Here is a 20,297-nt window from a genome sequence, read left to right as displayed (position 1 = left end):
GGTGGGGCCAGACCGGCTGCCAGTTGCCCTTCGCAACCCGGCCCTTCTCCGGGGTCAGCTCACGGTCTACCAGTCTAGGGTCCGCCCTCCACCTCCCACCCACCACGTCCCCCAAGCAACCGTCGAGGATGCGCTGATCCTCCGCAGCCATGGCCTCAGCAGGGGCTGAGAAGCGGCCAGGGCCCCAAGAGGGAACAGCCTTGGGGCAGTCACAGCTTACGGAGGTGCCTGGTGGCCATGCGCAGAATTCTGACCATTAGGCTGTCTGGCCTTCAAACACTTGGCCACAGAGCTTTAGGAGACCAGCTTCTGTGCAATGACCCCCTAACTGCCAGGACAGGCTCCACAGGCTGGGAGGGGCATGGGCTGGTGCCCTTCATCCATATTTGGTATCTAATGGCTGATCCCTGTATCCTTTGCCTGGCCATAGTGACCAGTTATCTATGTGTCACCTCTAGCGTCCAGTTATGGGAGATCAGTGCCTGGTGCCAGCCCATGAGGCCTGCCAAACCCAGGGTGAAGACAAGTGTCCAACAGGACCAGTCTCAGAGCCAAAGATCCAGGAGGAAAGACTCAAGCTGGAGGAAGAGAGGCACAAGCCAGAGGTGCAGGCACTAGAGGAGAGAGGTCCCAGGCCTATGGCCTCCATTGTGAGGACCAGTCATGGTCTGAAGAGGAAGCCAGTCAAGTGAGGGGGCTTTCAGAGGGAAGAAGCTGAAGGGCTGGGGAGGTGGAATGGGGGTGGATTCTGTAGGATTCCTAAATCGGGCATTCCTGCAGTGTACATGCTTATCCCCTGCCACCACCATCACTCCTCCCCTCTTCTGTCCCTCAAGAGCTCTGATGTAGGGAACATCCAGAGAGGGAGTCTCAAAGCCTTGTAAGGGACTGAACTCATGAGCTCTTGGCCCCTGTCCAGCCCCGGGCCTCACTGACCAGGAAAGGGACAAGAATCTGGGCCTGGGGTGGTAGGCAGACAGGGCTATTCCCTAGGCCAGGGCACAGGAGCCAAGGCTGGAGGCTGGCTCCTCAGGCCTTCTTGTCCCCTAGCCTCCCAGGACCTAGCCACCAAGCCCATCCTAGGGCTGAAGCTGAGCTGCCACAGGGGATGCCGCTGCAGAGGGAGGAGCGGGAGAGTAGCCAGAGTGAGCCCTCACTGTCTGCCAAACAGCACAAAAAAGCCAAGAAGCGCAAGAGTGTGGGAACCCCAGTGCTCCCTGTGGTGGCCAGCCCAGTGTCTGCGCCCTCAGAGACCTTAGGACTGGAGCGTGAGTGGCATTCCCCGGGCCTTCCCTTTATCCCCCGCCTGCTGGACCCCTGACATGGCACAGCTTGGCGCTCCAGCCCCTGCCCTGCCCCGGGTCCTTGCAGGAAAGGCCCAGCGCCTGCGGCCCCTGTACCAGTACATCAACTATTGCAACCCTGAGCTGAACCAGGCAGGGGAGGGGGACAGGGAGGCCGAGGCTGAGGTGAAGCCTGAGTCGGAGCTGGCCCTCGTCCCCGAGGAGACAGGTGTGGAGCAACTGCAGGCCTTGCTGCCCACGGCAGGTGAGCTGGGCTCAGCCCTCACTTTGCCCTGCCCCAATATGTTCATGACCCCCACCTACACTCTGGTTCCCCTGGGAGAGGAAGCTGGCAAGGAGCCTGGGGGTTTGCCCAGCCTGGGGGTCAGCGATTGCCTCAAGGCTGAGATGGACAAGTCAACTCAGGCGGACATCAACAAGATGCTAAGTGTCTGTGCTGCCCCACTTGTACCCCCACTCTCTCCTCAGTACAAGTGACTGTCCTGCCCCACTGGGGGCTCCCCTTCTCCCAAGCCTGAACCAGAGCAGCAGTCTATGGCCCTAGGCACTCAGGTGGAAGAGGGGATTCTGCCCCTGTCCCTACTTGGGACCTTGGGTTTGCTAAAAATAAACGTTTTTCCTTTTCTCAGACTGTGATTCCCCAAATAAGATGCCTGAAGAGGGAGCAGCTGGGAAGAAGGGTGGAGGATTCCCCAGTACAGTGAACTGGATTGCCCAAGAACTTGACAGAAATATAGATTCCTGGGTACTACCCCAGACCTAATTGAATCAGAATCTGCAGGGGCGGGGCCTGGTTCTGTGCATTTAAAACCTCCTCAGATGAACCTGAAGGTCAGACAAGATAACAGTGGGGATGGAAAGGCGGGTGGTAAGGAGGAACTTGGGGAAGAGAAAGGAAAAGGACTGTCAGATCATGGGAAGCGGGTGCTTGGCCTTGCTCCCTGTCTCCCAGGGAAGGGGCCTGCATTGATCTGACCTTGAGGGGACCAACACTTGGAATCCTCCTTCTGAGGTGGCAGAGTTCATTTGCCTGTCCCAAGAGGGGCAGCTCTCACAGCTGGACCAGACTTTGCCCCCAGAGTGGCCCCTGGTGACAGAGGAATTGGTGCCTTTTTCTGGCAGGCAAGGGGTGGTGGTGGAGGTGAATGTTCTCTTTGGACCCCTGTGGCTGAGCCACTGGATGACTGCGGCGTCTCATCCTCAGGGGTCTCTGGGAAGAGGGGGCCAGTGCTGGCCATTTTGGAAAGCCCCCATCCTGCTGCCTCCTGGTCCTCTTGCGTGTCCCTCAGACATCGTAAACACAGGGAATTCCAGATTAAATGGATTTCTCCTCCCTCCAACCTGCTTTTCCTCCTGTTTCTCATCTACACAATTGTTCAAGCCAAAATCCTGATATCACCCCAGACCCCATCCTATTCTTTGCTCATTGACTCCTGCCAGCTAATCAGGCATCAAGGCAGGTGAATCTACCCTCTCAGACAGAGAATCTCTCGGACACCCCAGTCAGCACCCTTGCCTGGGACACTGTCATCTCCAGGTGAGAGCTCACCAGTCTCCCTGCCGGTGGGCCCTTGCCCCACCAACCCACCCAATGATTCTGCTACACACACTCCTGAACCCCTGATGGTGTTGCCCCCCCTCTAGCACCCTGCTCCTCTTACCCCAGCTACCGTAAAACTTTTTAGTGGCTTCCTGTAATTCCCTGACCAACTACACCTTTTCTTACCTTCCCTCTCTGCTTGTGGGGCTTCCCCTGCCTAAAATGCCTTTATTTCTTCACCCTCAACCTGGCTAGTATACATGTACCCTTGAGGGCTCACGGCGCCTTGCTTCCTGCTGAGCCAGGCAGCACCCAGTGCTGTACTGCCCTGCATTGTAGCATCTACATGCTACTATCACTGTGGGTTATATAACTATTTCGGGGACTAGACTGTGAACTCCCCAAGGGCATGTGTCATTGCACCGCATCCACCTAACAGAGGGGCCCCATGAAAGGCACCAAGATAAGGAGACCAAGGTGGGGAGCCGAGGAAGCTGCAGAGAGGGACAGGTTAGGATCTGAAAGGCTGAGGCCATCCAAAGTCCAGGACCATATGGGGGGGCCCTGGAATAATGGCCTGGCCATCCAGGAAGGGAGGGGGTGGGCAGGCCCAGATGGAGGAAGTAGGAAGAAAATGGGCATAATCCCAGGTTCTTCCCTCCTTTAGGGGTCACTTGGATGCTCACTGGCCCCATGGCAAGGCCTCAGGGCAAGCCGTGGGGTCAGGACATTTATTCTTTTTGCCCACACTTCTCCCTGGGCAGTGACTTGACTGAGCTTCTACAGGGACCATGCAGACTGAAATGTTGTCCATAGGGATGAGCACGAATTCTCCAGGAATTTTAAAGGTAGAGGGCTCTTCAAGATAACTGAGTTTGATCTCCTGACTTTATGGCTGAGGAAGCAGAGGCCTGCAAAGGAGTGGCCTTGCATGAGACCACACCCTGGGGCCCAGGGAGGGCCTGCCCTTTCCTGAGCCCTGAAGATCTCTGAACCTGGGGGCTCTCCGGCTAAGGCCTGACCCAAGAAGGCTGAGCATCTGCTTTCTCTGTGTGGTCTCCAGGGCTGGAGGTGTCAGCCAGGCCAGCACTGATAAGGAAGATCTGTTCCTATCTCTTCACAGGTGACGTAGGAAATACTCAGTAACCACAGAAGAATCAGTCTGTTGCCCGGGCGCTTATTCACTTGACAGGCTTGTCTAAGCAGGGTGGGTGATAGTAGCCACAGAAAGGAACAAGACACCACTACCGCTCCTAGAAGCTCACTCTAAGTGTGCAATGCTGAGGCAGCATAATTCAAGGAGACGCGATACGGAAGGGCTGAGGACCAAAGCTGTGGCGCCACAGGTGGTGGGGGTGACTGCCACTTTGCCTGCAGGAGTGAAGAGGCAGCTCTCCAGCTGCTTCCTGAAGGAGAGAGTTGGGTGGCCTTCCAGTCAGAGGACATGCCAGGGATGAAGCCTCACTAGTGTGGAAGATGTCAGCCCCATGTAGGAGGGCCATTTAGCACGGCTGAAGCAGAGGCCTGGCTATCAGACCAGGCTGGGTGAGCCTGGGAGGCATAAGGAGGGGTGTAGGCAATGAGGGATCTTGGCCTGACATCTTGGAGAGGTTGCTTGGGCATTAGCATGAAGGGCCAAATAAGGAAGGGAAAGACGGGATAGGGAGGCGAGGAGGCTGCTGCCATTGTCTGGGTGAGTGCAAGTCCTAGATTTGGTTGGGGGTTGGAAAATAAGCAACAGGTATTCTGGAAGTTCTCTTCTGCTTGCTGTAACAGAGAGGAAAAGCTAACTGTATTTTCATTGGCTTGGAAAAACTTTATTTTGACCCAAGGAAGATCCTGAGATTTGGGAAACAGGGCCTGGGAGGTGATGCTGACTTCCTCCAGGAGGGGGAGCTGCAGGACAAGCCTGGAACCAGTTGACTCTGTCACCTCTGGGAACCAGAACCCTGCTGGCTTCCTTGGGAACAGGCATCTGGGCCACTTCATGGTACCTCTCCTCCCCGGCACCAATCCAAGAGATACATGATGGTAAAGATGTCTGAGGGATGGCCATGGACCTAGGTTCTGCAGAGTACCAACAGAGGACCTGGGTCCTCAAGAGTAGCTCTGCCCTAAGCCCATGTACAGTCGGCCCCAGGACTTGGTTGGAATCCATCTTTGTAAACCAGAGGTTTTGTTGCAGAGTCCTATAAAACCTAAGTGCCACTGTGGGTCAATAACATGGCCCTTTCTTAAGTAAGAGCATCTGAGTCAGATGCAATGGATGCATGTGCTTTCTTGGTCAATACCCAAATTTAGGGGGGATCTCAACATCCTATTAACACACTGAAGGATGACCTGGAGCTGAGCTGGGAGGAAGAGGGCAGCTTCTCCTTCTTCACCTCTACCAGCATCCTGCCTGGTGGGGTTCTCTCTACAGTCCACCTACTAGTTCAGGCCAGGCTGAGATTCCTGCTGTAGAGAGGAATGTAACCTGGATGAGGACCCGAGCGGGGAGGGGCAATGCCTGGGCACTCGAGAGTCTGAGATGCCACAAGCACTAAGGAAGGAGTAGTTCAGGGTCAGGCTCTGTAGTCAGAGGACCCTGACCAGGCTCCTAGCTCTGTCACTTATAACTTACAGGAGGCAAGTAACTTTGCCCCTCTCTGCTCTGAATAACGGGAATATTAATAGTAGTACCTCGTAGAGTGGTTTGGATATGAAACGGAATAATACACGTGAACCGTCTATCCCGGGGACCCCAGCATGCAATAAGTACACCCCAACACTAGCCACTGTTATTTTATCTCACAAAGACAAGGTCTGAAACCAGGACAATACAGGAAAATAGGCCTGGTGACTCCTATAAAGGGTGCCAGGAGGAAGAGGGAGCCCTCTCTGAGCCTTTCTCTTTCTGGTGAGGAGTCCACAGCAGGCCAGAAAAGAGGGAAGATTAGAGAAGGGGAAAGTTTGGTCCAGGCTTAATTCTGGCAGAGGAAACAAAGGAGTAGATGTGTCCTTTCCCACCGTCCTGCCCCACCTGCCCCTGACTGACAGGGTTAAAAGCCTCTTCCTGTGGGGAGAACAGGTTAGTAAAAGCAGAGCTGGAGACTGGCTGGCTAGGCCAGGCAGTGCTCGGCTACACCTCGGCTACACCCCGGCTACAGTGCTTCCGAGGGGCAGCGCCTTCCTCAAGTTCACCCCGTCTAGCCTCCCTGGGGCCACTCCTCACCCCTCCTCTCCCAGGGCTCCTCTGGAGCCAACCCCTTGGTTTCAAGAACAGAACCCTTCCTGACCTCCAGCCCAGGGAGACCTCAAACTCTCCCACTGTCTCCCCTTAAACATCAGGCCTGATTGGCCCCCTGATGTCTTAAGTCCTGTTTGCTGAGGAAAGACTTCTTGGAGGGCTCCTGAGGGATTCAGCTGCAAGGGAATAAGCCAGGAGGTGAGGGCAGACAGTGGTAGGAGCCTGTGTGTTCCGCTAGATAGTGATGGATCCAGAGCAGGTCAGGGCTGCCATGGAGCCATGAGGAAAGAGAAAAATAGAAACAAATCTACAACAATCAACAAGCCTTTCATTATTAAAGAAACCCAATCTACCAAACAAACAACCAACAACCACATGTCATAGTGTCAGACTTTCTGATTTATTAACATTTATCAGATGTCCCAGAGCTCTCCCTTGTCTCCTCTCTGCCAACTCAGGGGCCCTCTGCCCTAGGTCAACAGCCCCTGAGAGCTCATCTACTACAGAACCCCTCCTCCCTGCCAGGGAAGGGGCAGCCTGGAGGCCGGAAGGGCTTGGTCACATGGGAGCGAGGGCAGGTGCAGATCCCTGAGGGATGACTTCCTGCCCTCACCATTCCTGAGATGCCCCAGCCCAGGACGGGCATGGAAACAAGGCCTCTTGTCATTTCTCCTCAGGCCTGAGGAATCAAGCCAAGCTGGCTCCTTGCTGTGCTTTCTCATCCAGTTAAGACCACAAATAGGCCGATGAAGCCCCAAGTCAAGCCTTTGCTGGAACTGCTCAGTGCAGTGTGCCGGCCCTCTCAGCCACGGCAATAGGAACAGCACCGCCCCACCAGTCTGAGGAGTAAATGAGCACTGGAGGGGGCGTTCTCCTGGGGCCACCTTCGGATTCACCCGAATTCAACTCTGCCCAAGTTGACCTATCAAATAAAAGACACTGTGCTATAACCAAGCCCTCCCATCACAGCTCCTCCCTCGCCCTTTGCCCCATGGCAGGGAGCCCACGTGCAGGCTCACAGGTTATTCCGCTGGAGCGCCTCGCACAGGTTCTGGTTGGCGTCGGGCTCCTCCGTCAGCACCTCCACAGCCTCCCACTCCCCGGATCGGCTCGACCGTTTGATGGCATCCACCACGCTCTGCATGTAGAGCCCATCCTCGAATGAGGCGGCCATGGAGACGGGGGTGTGGTCCCATGTGCGGCGGTCCCCCTGCCCCTGGAAGGACTGGCGCAGGGCCTGCACCATGTAGACCATGCCCTTCAGGTAAAGCAGCGGGACATCCTGGGGCCCCTGCTCAGGGAGCCCCGTGCCCACAGCCAGCGAGTCCCTCAGCAGCAGCTCCTCTTGTGTGGCAGAGTTCTTCTGCCCGTAGAGGTCAGCTCCCCGGGCAACAAGGCGTCCCGCAGAGCCCACCACCATGACCTCGTGCACAAAGGCGCCTGGCATGTTGAAGTTGAGTGTTACTGTGCTGCACACACCCCCGCCCATGAGCATCTGGAAGAAACAGAAGTCATCGCTGGTGACATGCCGGATGCCACGGATGGCTGCATTCTGCCTCACAAAGGTCTTGAGCAGCCCATGTACCTTCTCGGCTTTCTGGCCAGTCAGGTGGGTCAGCAGGTCCACAATGTAGGTGCCCATGGTGTGCAGGCCCCCACCGCCCATGAGCTCGTCACAGATCCACCCGTAGTTGGGGCTGAGCAGGCTGCCCGAGTAGATGCGGGCATCACAGATCATCACTGCACCCACGTAGTGCTCGGCAATCAGCTGCTTCATGCGCACGAAGGCAGGCAGGAAGCGTAGCACATTCCCCACCAGGCTCATCAGCTGCGGGTAGTAGCGCGAGGCTGTCACCATCCGGAAGGCATCCACCGAGGTTGCTGCCTTCTCACAAACCACATTCTTCCCAATGCCTGAGAATAAAACACAGCAGGAAATCTCAAAGTTCCAAGGGGTTTACACTGGGAAAAGAAAACCCATTTCTGGAAGGCAGATGACTCAGGAAAGCCGTCTCTGAGACCAGGTGGTGACCTGGGACAAGAGGAAAGGTGATCAGCTTGGATGAAAATGGTACCCAGTGACTGGGACTAGAGAAAGAGTTATGGGCTCGAGAAAGAGAAGCAAGTTCTTAAAGGAAAAATGAAAGGAGTAGAGGCAGAAGGTGCAAACCAGGAGTGGGAGGTAAAGAGAGGTGGCACAAGGGTAATTTTATGTGTCAACTAGGTTAGGTTATGGTGCCCACCAAATACTAGTCTAGACACTGCTAGGAAGACATCTTTAGATCTGATTAACATTTAAACCAGTAGACTTTGAGTAGAGCAGATTACCCTCCATAATGTGGGTAGGCCTCAACTGATCAGATGAAGACCTTGAGAAAAAAGACTGAAGTTCCCTGAAGAGGAAGGAATTCTGCCTCCAGACTGCCTTCAGACTCAAGTCTGCAACATCACCTCTTGCTGGAATTCAGATTTGCTCTGCAGATTTCAGATCTGTCAGCTCCTAAAATAGCATGAATCAATTTTTAGAAAATAAACCTCTACCTCCCTCTCTCACTCAATATACATCCTCCTGGTTCTGTTTATCTAGAGAACACTGCCTAATACAAGTGGGCTGGAGAGGTGGACATGCTTCTTGGACATGCTTATGTACCTTTATGCATTTATTAGATCATCAGCTTGGGGTAAGAAAATCAAATCTATATTCTAGGGGATGAGCTTAGCACTCTCAGTTGTAACTGCAGAAAGGGCTCTAAGATTCCTCGCAGACTGTCCTCTGAAAACACTGGTTCAACAAGTTAGTGTAGTCATAAGGCCCGAAAATGCTTGGCTCCAGTAGGAGGGCAAAGGGAGAGAAAACATCCTTTCTGTCTCATGCCTGTTCTGAGTACCTCGCAGCTGGAATGCACCCAGAGAGCAAAACAAAGCTAGACAAAGCCCTGAAGAGAGAGACCAAGAGGACTGAGCAGCTCCCACACGAGGAAAAGGAAAGGATCAACACTCCTCCACATCATGAGATGAAAGCTCATGAGGGTACGAACAGCCACAAGACACCAACTCCTGGAGTGTTCCTGTGAGCTTGGGATGGTTCAAGCAGAAGAAAGTCTTATGCTAATATCTTCAACAGAAAACTTACAAAGCCCAAGAAGTCGTATGGACTGGACACACACAGGTTTTGGGGTACAGCAAGCTAGGGAAGGGTGAAGACATCCAGTTATTCCATTACTCATTCCACAGACACTGCCCTTGGGGTGCAACTCAAATCCCACTACCTCAATTCACCCAAGAAGTCATGGGTTTCTTGAGGGAACAAGCTCAAGGGTCTGGTACAGATGGCAGAATAAGGGAAGACTTCATGGGGGAGTGCCGCCAGGGTTATCTTTAAGGAAGCACATGTTCCAGGGAGCATAATGGGGAAAGGACACCCAGGCAGGAAACTGCATGTGCAAAGGCACTGAGGAAAGGGCTGGGATTCCTAAAGTCCTGAGTGCACACCAGGAAACAGGTTGGAGAGTTTACACAGGGTCTATAAGAAATGTAGGAAATTGGATAGATAGTTGGTAGCATCACTCACAAAGACATCCAAGGTGGTGGGGTAGGTTTGGGGTTGGAATCCCAAACTGAGCTCTTGATACTCCCTTCCCTGAGTTTTCTCCATCTCAGTCAATGGCGATTCCATTCTTTGGCTTGTTTCTCAAGCCAAAATTACGGATGTCACTCTCACATCCATCTCACTTTCAATCATCAGTAAATCCTGTTGGCTTAGCTTTCAAACTACATCCAGGATCTCACCAGTTCCTACTACCACCACTGCCACCTTCCTCATCCAAGTCACCACACTTTTTCGCCTGGATTATTACAGTGGTAACTTAACTGGTCTCCCTCAGTCTTTTTTTTTTTTTTAATAAATTAATTTTTAAAATTTATTTATTTTTGGCTGCGTTGGGTCTCTGTTGCTGTGCATGGGCTTTCTCCAGTTGCGGCGAGCAGGGGCTACTCTTTGTTGCGGTGCGCGGGCTTCTCATTGTGGTAGCTTCTCTTGTTGCGGAGCACGGGCTCTAGGCGCGCAGGCTTCAGTAGTTGTGGCTCGCGGGCACTAGAGCGCAGGCTCAGTAGTTGTGGCGCATGGGCTTAGTTGCTCCGCGGCATGTGGGATCTTCCGGGACCAGGGCTCGAACCCATGTCCCCTGCACTGGTAGGCGGATTCTTTACCACTGCACCACCAGGGAAGTCCAGCTTCTTCTTCTTTTTTTAATTTTTATTTAATTTTTTATTTTAATAAATAAAAAATATTTATTAATTTAGGCTGCGCTGGGTCCCAGCTGTGCACACGGGATCCTCGTTGTGGCCTGCGGGATCTTTTTTTTTAGTTGCAGCATGCGGACTTCTTAGTTGCAGCATGTGGACTTCTTAGTTGCAGCATGTGAACTCTTAGTTGTGGCATGCAGGATCTAGTTCCCTAACCAGGGGTTGAACCCGGGCCCCCCGCGATGCGAGCGCAGAGTCCCACCCACTGGACCACCAGGGAAGTCCCTGGGTGTAGCTTCTTCTGATGGACTTGGATTCTGTTCACACAGGCTCAGGAGGGGAACTTTTCTGGCCACCTTGCGACAGAAACAATGGGGCCCCAGGACAGCTGACTGCTCAGAAAGGGCCACTTACTGGTGCCAAACTCGAGCTTTGGAGCCACTTTGGGATTCAAATTCTGGTTCTCTCGCTTGGTTGCTGCATGACCTGGGACATTTCTAAACCTCTCTGGGCTTTGGTTTACTACACTGCAAAAGGAGAGTCACATCTACCATGCAGGGTAGAACAGTAAGTCAAATGAGGCAGTATATGTAAAGTGCTCAGCCCAGCACAGCTCTGTCAACGGTACATTTTATAACCATCACCATGGGAGAGACCCAGCAGATGTCATAAATACAGGAAAAAAAGGGTCCACTGTGACTCAGATTTTAAGACTCACACAGAAGCTACATTTTCCAGGCCAATAATATCAGTGTTCAATATTTTGAAAATTTAATTTTTAAAAAGAAGTTTAAAGATCAACATGAACATAGATGAGTTTTCTTATTCTATGTGCTGTTTATCAGGCCTCTCATAGCGTTAGGCCCAGACCAGTCCTTGGGAAGCTCACATCCTGACAAAGCCCACAGGAGATAATCTGGTGCCTTTGGCCAATCCTTCCAAGCTCCCCTCACTTCCTACCCTCTCCCCTGCCACCCTGACCCTCAAGAACCCCACAGAGCATTTGCCATCTGCACATATGGGATTCTCGGGCATGAACTCCCACTGTTACAAAGCTCAGTGCTGCGGCAAGGAGGAACACATGTAGATCAGTAGCCTATGACCTAATTCAATCTCTTCACTTTACAAAACTCTTGAAATCTCCTGCTCTTCTCTAAACAGTAACGAAAGCTTTACAACAGGTACCGGCAGGACAACAGGAGAATGGCTAGCCAAGCGTTACATGCCCAAGGCGGGGAGCAGTGTGGAAAGGGCAGGGGGCCAAGGTAAGGGGAGAGGCCCTTGCACAGGGGTCCAGAGCTGGAGGGAGGCCCTGCAGGGAGAGTAGCCCCTAACTGCTATCACTATCTGCTCTTGGAGTGTCTCCAATGCTTCCCCACACTTGTGGGATTTTAGGATTAGGGACAGGAGAATCACAATACTGGGTGAGAATTTGGCCACTTGGCTGAAGCTCTGGCCAACCCAGAGGTTTCCTGCTACAACTATGCACAGCAGGGGTTGGGGTGGACACTGCAACGTGGGGAGGAGAGGAGATGGGCTGGGAGGAAAAGGACTCCTGTGGCTGCTGAGAGTTTGGTGGTGATAAAACTAGAGTAAGTAATATCTACTTCATGCCACGAGAGGTCAGGGAAGGGGAAGAGGCCTTCCTTCTTGAGCCTGAACAGTAAGAGAGCTTTTGAACTTGGGACCCAGTAGTATTATTAGTGTGGGAGCTAAAGGCCACCCTGAGTTAAACCAGGCTCCTGCAGGCCAGCTGCACGGGTCCTGTACCTTTAGGAAGACTGGTGTTGCCTTGAAAGACATGTTTATTTAAGTTTATCTAGCTTTCCTGTTAGGAAATCAACGAGATATTAGAGAAGCTGAAAACCACTTTTGTCTCCAGGGAATGGGGAAAGCATGGATCCGGAGTGCCATTAGCTCAGATCTTCTGGAGGCTGAACAAGTTCCAGACTGCAAGCCTCTCTCCAGCTCATGCTCCCCAGACGACCTAGGAGTAAAGTGCCCTGAGAAGCTGCCCCAAACCACCTCTTTGTTCCTTAGTAAAGCACCACAGGTTCACAGCTCTGGGACAACACCGCTGTTTCCCTCTCTAGAGGTGTGGGACTAGACAAATGATTTCAAACAGCAGGGAAGAGAAGCAGCCCCAGAAAAAGCACCACTTTTATGTTTTACAAAATCCATGGATCCTGCCTTTTTTATTTTTTTTAACAAAGAATGTTCTGCTACTTAGAAAAGTAAGTTTGAAAGCCACCAGACAGAATCACTGCTGCCCACAGCCCAGTCTCTCCTGGGTCACAAGCCCCTGTCGGCTCCCTGAGTCACACCAGCAGACTGGGCTTGCACCGGTAGAATTTGTGAACACTTCCATTCAACCAGTGTGCCAGGCCCTGTGCTAAGCTCAGAGGATACAACATCAGGCATGATCTCTACTTTCAGACAACTTACAGTTTAGTGGGAGAGAAAGCCATTAATCAAATTATCCTATGAATACACGTAGAACTGCACTTGTGATAAATGCAATGAAGATGATATTAATGTTAATATGAAAGATATAGCAGGGACCTGATCTGGACTGGGGGTCAGGGAAGGCATCCCAAGGGACTGGTGTTCTTAGGATTAAATTATCTGGGTCAGGCTGCTTGAGGAATGATCCCTTGTTATCTTAAGAGCCCATGGGGAAAGGATTGGCAAACCCAGCATTTTTCTAATGAAGCACACAAGTGCCAAGAACTGGGCACAGAAACTTACCTTTTAGTGACAGATTTAAGAAAACATTCAACTATGGCAAAAATGGTGGGGCACTTTGTACATTAAAATTTTTCTGAACCACTTCTAAATTGAGAAATAAAACATTAGAGTCCCTCCCTCTCCTTTAAGGAATTCATGGGAAAGCCACAAGGATGAAATCTGAGGTGGAAAAAAATGAAAAAGTCAAACAAAAGTAGAAAATAAGACCCTGAGAAAACCATAATTCAAAAAGACACATGCACCCCAATGTTCATTGCAGCACTATTTACAATAGCCAGGACATGGAAACAACCTAAGTGTCCATCGACAGATGAATGGATAGAGAAGATGTGGTACATATACACAATGGAATATTACTCAGCCATAATAAGGAACGAAATAGGGTCATTTGTAGAGATGTGGATGGACCTAGACTGTCATACAGTGTGAAGTAAGTCAGAAAGAGAAAACCAAATATTGTATATTAATGCATACATGTGGAATCTAGAAAAATGGTACAGATGAACCTATTTGCAGCACAGGAACAGAGATGCGTACATAAAGAACAGATGTGTGGACACAGCGGGGGAAGGGAGAGGATGGGATAAATTGGGAGATTAGGTTTGACATAAATACACTACCATGTGTAAACCAGATAGCTATTGGGAACCTGTGGTATAGCACAGGGAGCTCAGCTCGGTGCTCTGTGATGAGCTAGATGGGTGGGATGGGGGGTGGGAGGGAGGTCCAAGAAGGAGCTCCTTCCAGAGCTCTACATTACAGGAGGAAAGAATGGGTCCTGCTTTTGAGGCATTAATTTAAGTACAGTCCTCCAGGGACTTCCCTGGTGGCGCAGTGGTTAAGAATCTGCCTGCCAATGCAGGGGACACGGGTTCGAGCCCTGGCCCAGGAAGATCCCACATGTCACAGAGCAACTAAGCCCGTGCGCCACAACTACTGAGCCTGTGCTCTAGAGTCCACGAGCCACAACTACTGAGCTCGTGTGCTGCAACTACTGAAGCCCGCACACCTAGAGCCCACGCTCCACAACAAGAGAAGCCACCACAATGAGAAGACCACGCACCATAACTAGAGAAAGCCCGCGCACAGCAACGAAGACCCAATGCGGCCATAAATAAATAAATAAATAAATAAATAAATTTATATTTATAAAGATATATATATATATAGATATATAGATAGATATATATAGATATATATAGTCCTCCAACCTACAGAAAAGTGTTCCACATTTGAGATGACTTAGAATGCTTAGTTTCATTTCTAAGCTACATTCAACTCAGTGAACACTTACCTAACGAACATCCAGAGGAGACGCCTACCATTTATTTTTGATGTGAATTTAAGTTAAACAAATCTGCTCTTCCATGTGGGACAACAGGAAGGGCTGGCTTTCCCTTGTAACGTGATGCCAGTGTCCTTCTTGGTCAGTTCTCGGAGGCAGTCATATATCATGCTGGAAAGGCTGAATGATACCTTCATTTCACAGGGGCCCACACAGGTTGAGAGGGACAGAAATAGGGTCAAAAGTGGGGTCTGATGTCAAGGTCAGTTTGGTGCTCTGCCTACAGCAGTTCATGCACTCACACCAAGTCATTTGGGAAAACTGGAGGAGTTCTCATGGCCTCTTCCATATAAGTTAAAATTAAGTCAGAATTCTCACTGAAAAAGAAAAAAAAAAGAAAGCAAGCACACAGGGAGTCAACTTCATGGTCACAACAGGCTCAATGACTCCTTTGGGGCCTAAGTGGGCAGTGCCTGAGGGCAGGTCCAGCTGACAAGGGCTCTCTCAGCCCAACCAAATTGGCACTGTGGTCATGTACCTGCAAGAACAGACCAAGGACCCTCATTCATACCCTCCTCCTTCCTGACAACAGAGATGTGGAGAAAAGGCTGATGGCCTGACTTCACTGAGGGCTGGGATACAAGACCCCAGAAGCTTCTGGTCATCCCTGTCCTTCCTGTTTATATTAAATGGCCCAAAGTCCAATGTTTTCCTGTACCAGGAAAACAGCAGGCTTGGGCCCAAAGAACTCTGGGGTTTCCTCTTTCTCCTTACACAGCTCAGAAATGGTCTCTGTGGGGACCCTAAAGTTCAAGAAGGCGACCAGAGACTCTAGAATTCTGCCTCTGCGGGGACCCTAAAGTTCAAGAAGGCGACCAGAGCCTCTAGAACTCTGCCTCTGCACACACCTGGCCTCACCAACCTGCATTCATGCCACAAGGAACGGTGAGAAGTCAAGTGACCATGGTAGCTTGACTCCCTTGAACCAGCCCTCTGTTAAAGTGTTGGCTTAAGTCTACTTCTAAACCCAATCTGGGAGTATTATCTGCCCTAAAAATCTAGGGCCAGTGAATAGCTCCAATGTCACACATCCTCAGAGAGAGCTCTCTGGAAAAGACAAACCATCTATGATTTTTGGCCAAAACTTACATGCCCTAAATCAACAACCAGACAGACTGCTATTCCTGCTCACTTCAATGAACACTTATCCTCTCCAACCCATTGGGCTAGAGGTGACAGACACCCTCTTATTCTCAGACTACGGGAGAGACAAGCAGCAGAGCCTTGGACCCTCCACCATGGTAGTGGCCAGAAGGAGTGGCGGTCAGCCTCATGGCATATCAGTTCCTGGACCCACAGATCTCTGACTGCATCAGACAGACACCTGGCTCCCATCACCTTAGATAAAACAATTACTCTGTCAATTAATTATATGCTACCTGAATTGTTACTTGTCTTTTCTCATTTACCTTGCAATGTGTGTTACTTCTAGTCTCTTCAACTGGACTGTGAAATATGAAAGCAGAGACAGCTCCAATCCAACACTGCTCTGAATGTCAAGAATGACATCAGGACAGTGCCTAGCACACAGGAGACATTTTTTAAAAAACTGCGGATGAATGTTTACTGGTTTGTTTTCCTATTAAATTAGATTCTGATTCTTATATAAGACAAAGAGAATAATTTTTCTACAGTTGACAGGAAAGAGAAGCCCAACAGGAACTGCAGGAGAACAGCTCACCAAGCCATGCCCAGCCAAGGGCAGGAGGTGGCCGAGCAAACTATTTCCGGAGGGAGCAGAGATGTGAGCAGGCTGATCTGTGGATCTTGTCAGGGAGACTCAGCGCTGTCAGAGAGCCTTCCCACCCTCTGGCATACAAAATTGCAAAGCTTGGTGGGAAGGGTGTGTGCTCAATCTAGTCAAGGACTGACAAAATATGAGAAATGGCAGCCTTGATACATATCCTCTTCTCCTTTCTGTGGTGCTGTGTGCCACAGAAATGGAAGAACAAATGCATCAATCACAGCCAATTCCCCAGTGCCCAGGTCTTTGAACTCTGACTTCACAGAGGCAAACTTTACAATGCCTGAAATGTAATAATCTCTAGCCCCTGTGACAGGCCAACTCGAAAGACATTTGCTTAATTTTTGCTCAGGGATTTATTTATGGGAGGTGGGGAACGCTGCATGTCTCCCAGCCACTGGAGTATTTCCTCCCCCAGCCATAAGGCCTCCCAACGTGCCCTCCCTCGGCACTGCTTCAGGGATGAGTGCTGTCCCAGACCCAGGCCCAAGAAGGGCCACCCAGGCCCAGAGGAGAGCAGTGACACTCAAGGACCACCGAGAGGGAGGCGCAATCTGCCCTTGCTATGGCCTGACTGTCCGTACCTAGAGCCTTCACAGATATCTGTCGGGTAAGCGGAGGGGGGATGTTGATGCACACCAGATCCACGTCTTGATGCAGCAAGACGTCATCGGTCCGGCTGGTATAGAAGGTGATGTTCATCTCCTCAGCAAGCTGCTTCGCCTCCTCCTCAGTCTTCCCCCACAGGGCCTCCACCGTGAACCCTTCTGCCCGCAGCAGCGGGACCAGAACCCGGGCAGAGCTGCCAGTCCCAAACACGCCCACTCCGGGAAGCATCTTCATGCTGGCTTCTCCGTTCACCAACTCATCTCCTCACAAGAGTCTCCAGCATGAGTACGACCATCCCACAGTCCTGGTCACACATGGCTCCTGGAACAGCAAGCAGGACACTGGCTGTTAGTGGAGGGCACACTCAGCTGAGGCTACTTTCTGGGCTGATTCGGAAGCAGCAAGTTCTCTGCCACAAAAGACAAATGAAATACTGCTCCAAAGTGAAACGCTGCAGAAGCTTCTCCCATGGAGACTTAAGGATATTAGCAATATCTATGTACTAGGAGGAGGAAAGATGAAAAATGAGTAAAGCTAGGTTCAAATTTCTGTTCTGTTACTTAATTTTCAGTGTGACTCTGGTCAAACCATTTAACCTCCAGGGCCTTAATTTGTACAAGTTCATGATTCTATGGTATTATATTACACAAAGAAAAAGAAGAAAAAGAAGAGTGTTATTATATTACAGTAAAAGACAAAAGAGAACTACTTAGGTGTTATACACGTTATAATTTAAAAGTTAATGGTAGCAAGCATAGGAAAATGTTCACTAGAAACCAAAAATACCAAAAAAAAATTCCAACTACCAAACTGGCAGCAGCAGCAGCAATAACAAGGATATTTAGAATGAAATTTTTTAAAAAATTTATTTGTTTTATTTATTTTTGGCTGCATTGGATCTTCATTGCACTGCGTGGGCTTCTCATTGTGCGGCTCGGTAGTTGTGGCGCACGGGCTTAGCTGCTCCGCGGCATGTGGGATCTTCCTGGACCAGGGATCGAACCCGCGTCTGCTGCATTCACAGGCGGATTCTTAACGACTGCGCCACCAGGGAAGCCCAGAATGAAATTTTTTATATAAAAATATCCATGCTAACGTTGACTAAGATAGTGAAAAATTTGGAAATGAGATAGATGTTCAATAACAGTAGTGGGTTAGATTAATAACACTACGGAGCCACTGAAAATCATGAGTAGAAGGCCCTCAGTGACCTGAAAGACATCACCATGTATTCACTGAAAAGGCAGAAAACAATATGTGAAGCAGGATAACAATTTTATTTAAAACAAAACCAAAAAAAGCACAAAAGGTGTATGTATGTATGAGAATATACAAGGATATCTCTATCAATAACCATACTCCCTACAGAGGACATAACAGAAGGACCTGAATTTAATAATTATTACTCAAATTGTTGGGATTGTGGATGATTTTTGTTTTCTGAACTTTGCCAAATTTTCTACAATGAATGTTTCTTACTTATTATGGAGCTTTTCCTTCTGATCACAAGGGTTTATAAAATGAAATAAAGAACGAGACCAAACAAAAGTCTGCTTGGAAACCACAATGAGATTTAGGTGTGTGCAGGGTATCAGGTTTCTCCACACAGCACTCCCTCAGCTAAACTAGTGGTCCCCACTCTAGCTGTGTATACGGTCACTGGTGACCCCAGACCCACTGAATCAGACTGTGGGGATGAGGCTATGTCACCATCACTTTCTTTTTCTTTTGGTTCTTATTTTATTGTGGTAAAATACACATAAAATTTACTATCTTAACCATTTTTAAGTGTACAGTTCGTGGTATTACGTACATTCATACCGTTATGTAACCATCACCATCATCTACTTCCAAAACTCTTTTCACATTGCAAAACTGAAACTCTGTCCCCGTTAAACAATAACTTCTTATTTCAACCCCTCCCCCCAGCCCCTGGCAACCACCATGTCTCTATGAATCTGACTACTGTAGCTACCTTATATAAGTGGAATCTTACAGCATTTGTCCTTTTGTGACTGGCTTATTTCACTTAGCATGTCCTCAAGGTTCATCCATGGTGTAGCTTATGTCAGAATTTCCTCCCTTTTTGAGGTTGAATAATATTCCACTGTATGTATATACCATATTTTGCTTATGCATTCATCTGTACATGAACACCTGGATAGCTTCCACATCTTAGCTACTATGAATAATGCTGTTATGAACATGGGTGTACAAATACTTCTTCCAGACCCTGCTTCCAATTCTTTTGGGTATATACCCAGAGGTGGAATTGCTGGATCATATGGTAAATCTGTTTTTAATTTTTTGAGGAACTGCCATACTGTTTTCCACAGGTCCTGTACCATTTTATTTAGTTATTATTACTTTTAAATTATTTATTTATTTATTTAGGCCAAGCCACGCAGCTTGTGGGATCTTAGTTCTGCGACCAGGGATTGAACCCGGGCCCACGGCAGTGAAAGTGTCAAGTCCTAACCACTAGACCACCAGGGAACTCCCAAGGTCCTGTACCATTTTAAATAATAATTTTACAAACACCTTACAGCCCCTTAGTCTACCAATTATCTTTAAAAAAAATCTACTTTCTGCAAATCACAATTTTTTTTATTATTATTATTATTTTTTAAATTAATTAATTAATTAATTAATTTTTGGCTGTGTTGGGTCTTCGTTTCTGTGCGAGGGCTTTCTCTCTAGTTGTGGCAAGTGGGGGCCACTCTTCATCACAGTGCGCGGGCCTCTCCAGCCGCGGAGCACAGGCTCCAGACGCGCAGGCTCAGCAGTTGTGGCTCACGGGCCTAGCTGCTCCGCGGCATGTGGGATCCTCCCAGACCAGGGCTCGAACCCGTGTCCCCTGCATCGGCAGGCAGACTCTCAACCACTGCGCCACCAGGGAAGCCCCAAATCACAATTTTTAAAAAGTTGTATCCAAATGTTGGATATCCAAATGCTGTTCTACTTTCATCCACGTACCATTGCTTCACTTGCATCTCCTCACAGATCAGTCAACCTATTTGTCAGTTTAATGGAGACATGGCATTCCTTTTGTAAATCCCTAATAATTAACTACTTCCTTCCCCAACTGTGAGCACTAGCGACATATACATCTCTTCCTTCCCCATCCATGACATCCTCCCACCTTTCTGGTCATTTCTGAGCACTGCTTTCAGGCTCCCCTGCTCTTATCCTCAGCTCCTTCAATGTTGAGCTTCTTGAGGTTGTCAGAGGTGTTCTCTTCTCTTCTTGCTCCACATATTCTTTGTACTACTCATGTCCCAGGCTTTAATTAGTATACCAGTGACTTCCAAATCTGCAGCACAATCCCCACTTTCTCTCCAGAGCCTCACACCCATATATTCTAAGCTCCACAAAACCCACACGACCAAACCTGAACAGAAGCAGTAAAGTAAGATGGTGAGAACACACAAAGTGAAGGCATCCAGGACATCTGGGGTCAAATTCTGGCCTCACCACTTCCTAGCTGAATGCAATGTTTTTCATGGGAAAAGCAGGTCTAATGCTGTTTAGCT

The 20,297-nt window shown here is 49.6% G+C and overlaps 2 protein-coding genes across 9 annotated transcripts in view; one reads left to right on the top strand and one right to left on the bottom strand.

Annotated features, from left to right (window-relative positions):
- The first annotated feature begins 149 nt into the window (after positions 1 to 149).
- On the top strand, positions 150 to 1,781 carry C19H16orf86 (chromosome 19 C16orf86 homolog). The gene is given in 4 exon segments (XM_068529452.1): positions 150 to 263; positions 459 to 688; positions 1,021 to 1,268; positions 1,372 to 1,781. Coding segments are annotated over 4 exon segments (1,002 nt in total).
- A 4,673-nt stretch (positions 1,782 to 6,454) lies between these two features.
- The window catches only part of GFOD2 (Gfo/Idh/MocA-like oxidoreductase domain containing 2), a 38,046-nt gene continuing 24,203 nt past the window's right edge, over positions 6,455 to 20,297 (bottom strand). For 4 of the 8 annotated variants that reach the window (XM_068528863.1, XM_068528865.1, XM_068528866.1 and 1 more), the window contains exons 3-4: positions 16,740 to 17,085; positions 6,455 to 7,987 (exon numbers count right to left, since the gene is read on the bottom strand). In XM_068528863.1, the coding sequence (XP_068384964.1) occupies positions 7,089 to 7,987; positions 16,740 to 16,998 (1,158 nt within the window). In that variant the 5' untranslated portion in view covers positions 16,999 to 17,085 and the 3' untranslated portion in view covers positions 6,455 to 7,088. Of the gene's footprint in view, positions 7,988 to 8,401; positions 8,460 to 14,360; positions 14,984 to 16,739; positions 17,086 to 20,297 lie in introns of those variants that run through there. The other 4 variants (XM_068528870.1, XM_068528867.1, XM_068528868.1 and 1 more) reach the window with 4 other exon arrangements.

Source organism: Eschrichtius robustus, chromosome 19 (assembly GCF_028021215.1).
Source record: "Eschrichtius robustus isolate mEscRob2 chromosome 19, mEscRob2.pri, whole genome shotgun sequence".
NCBI lineage: Eukaryota > Metazoa > Chordata > Mammalia > Artiodactyla > Eschrichtiidae > Eschrichtius > Eschrichtius robustus.
The sequence above is the reverse complement of the archived record's forward strand: the minus strand, read 5'-3'. Positions and strand labels throughout refer to the sequence as shown.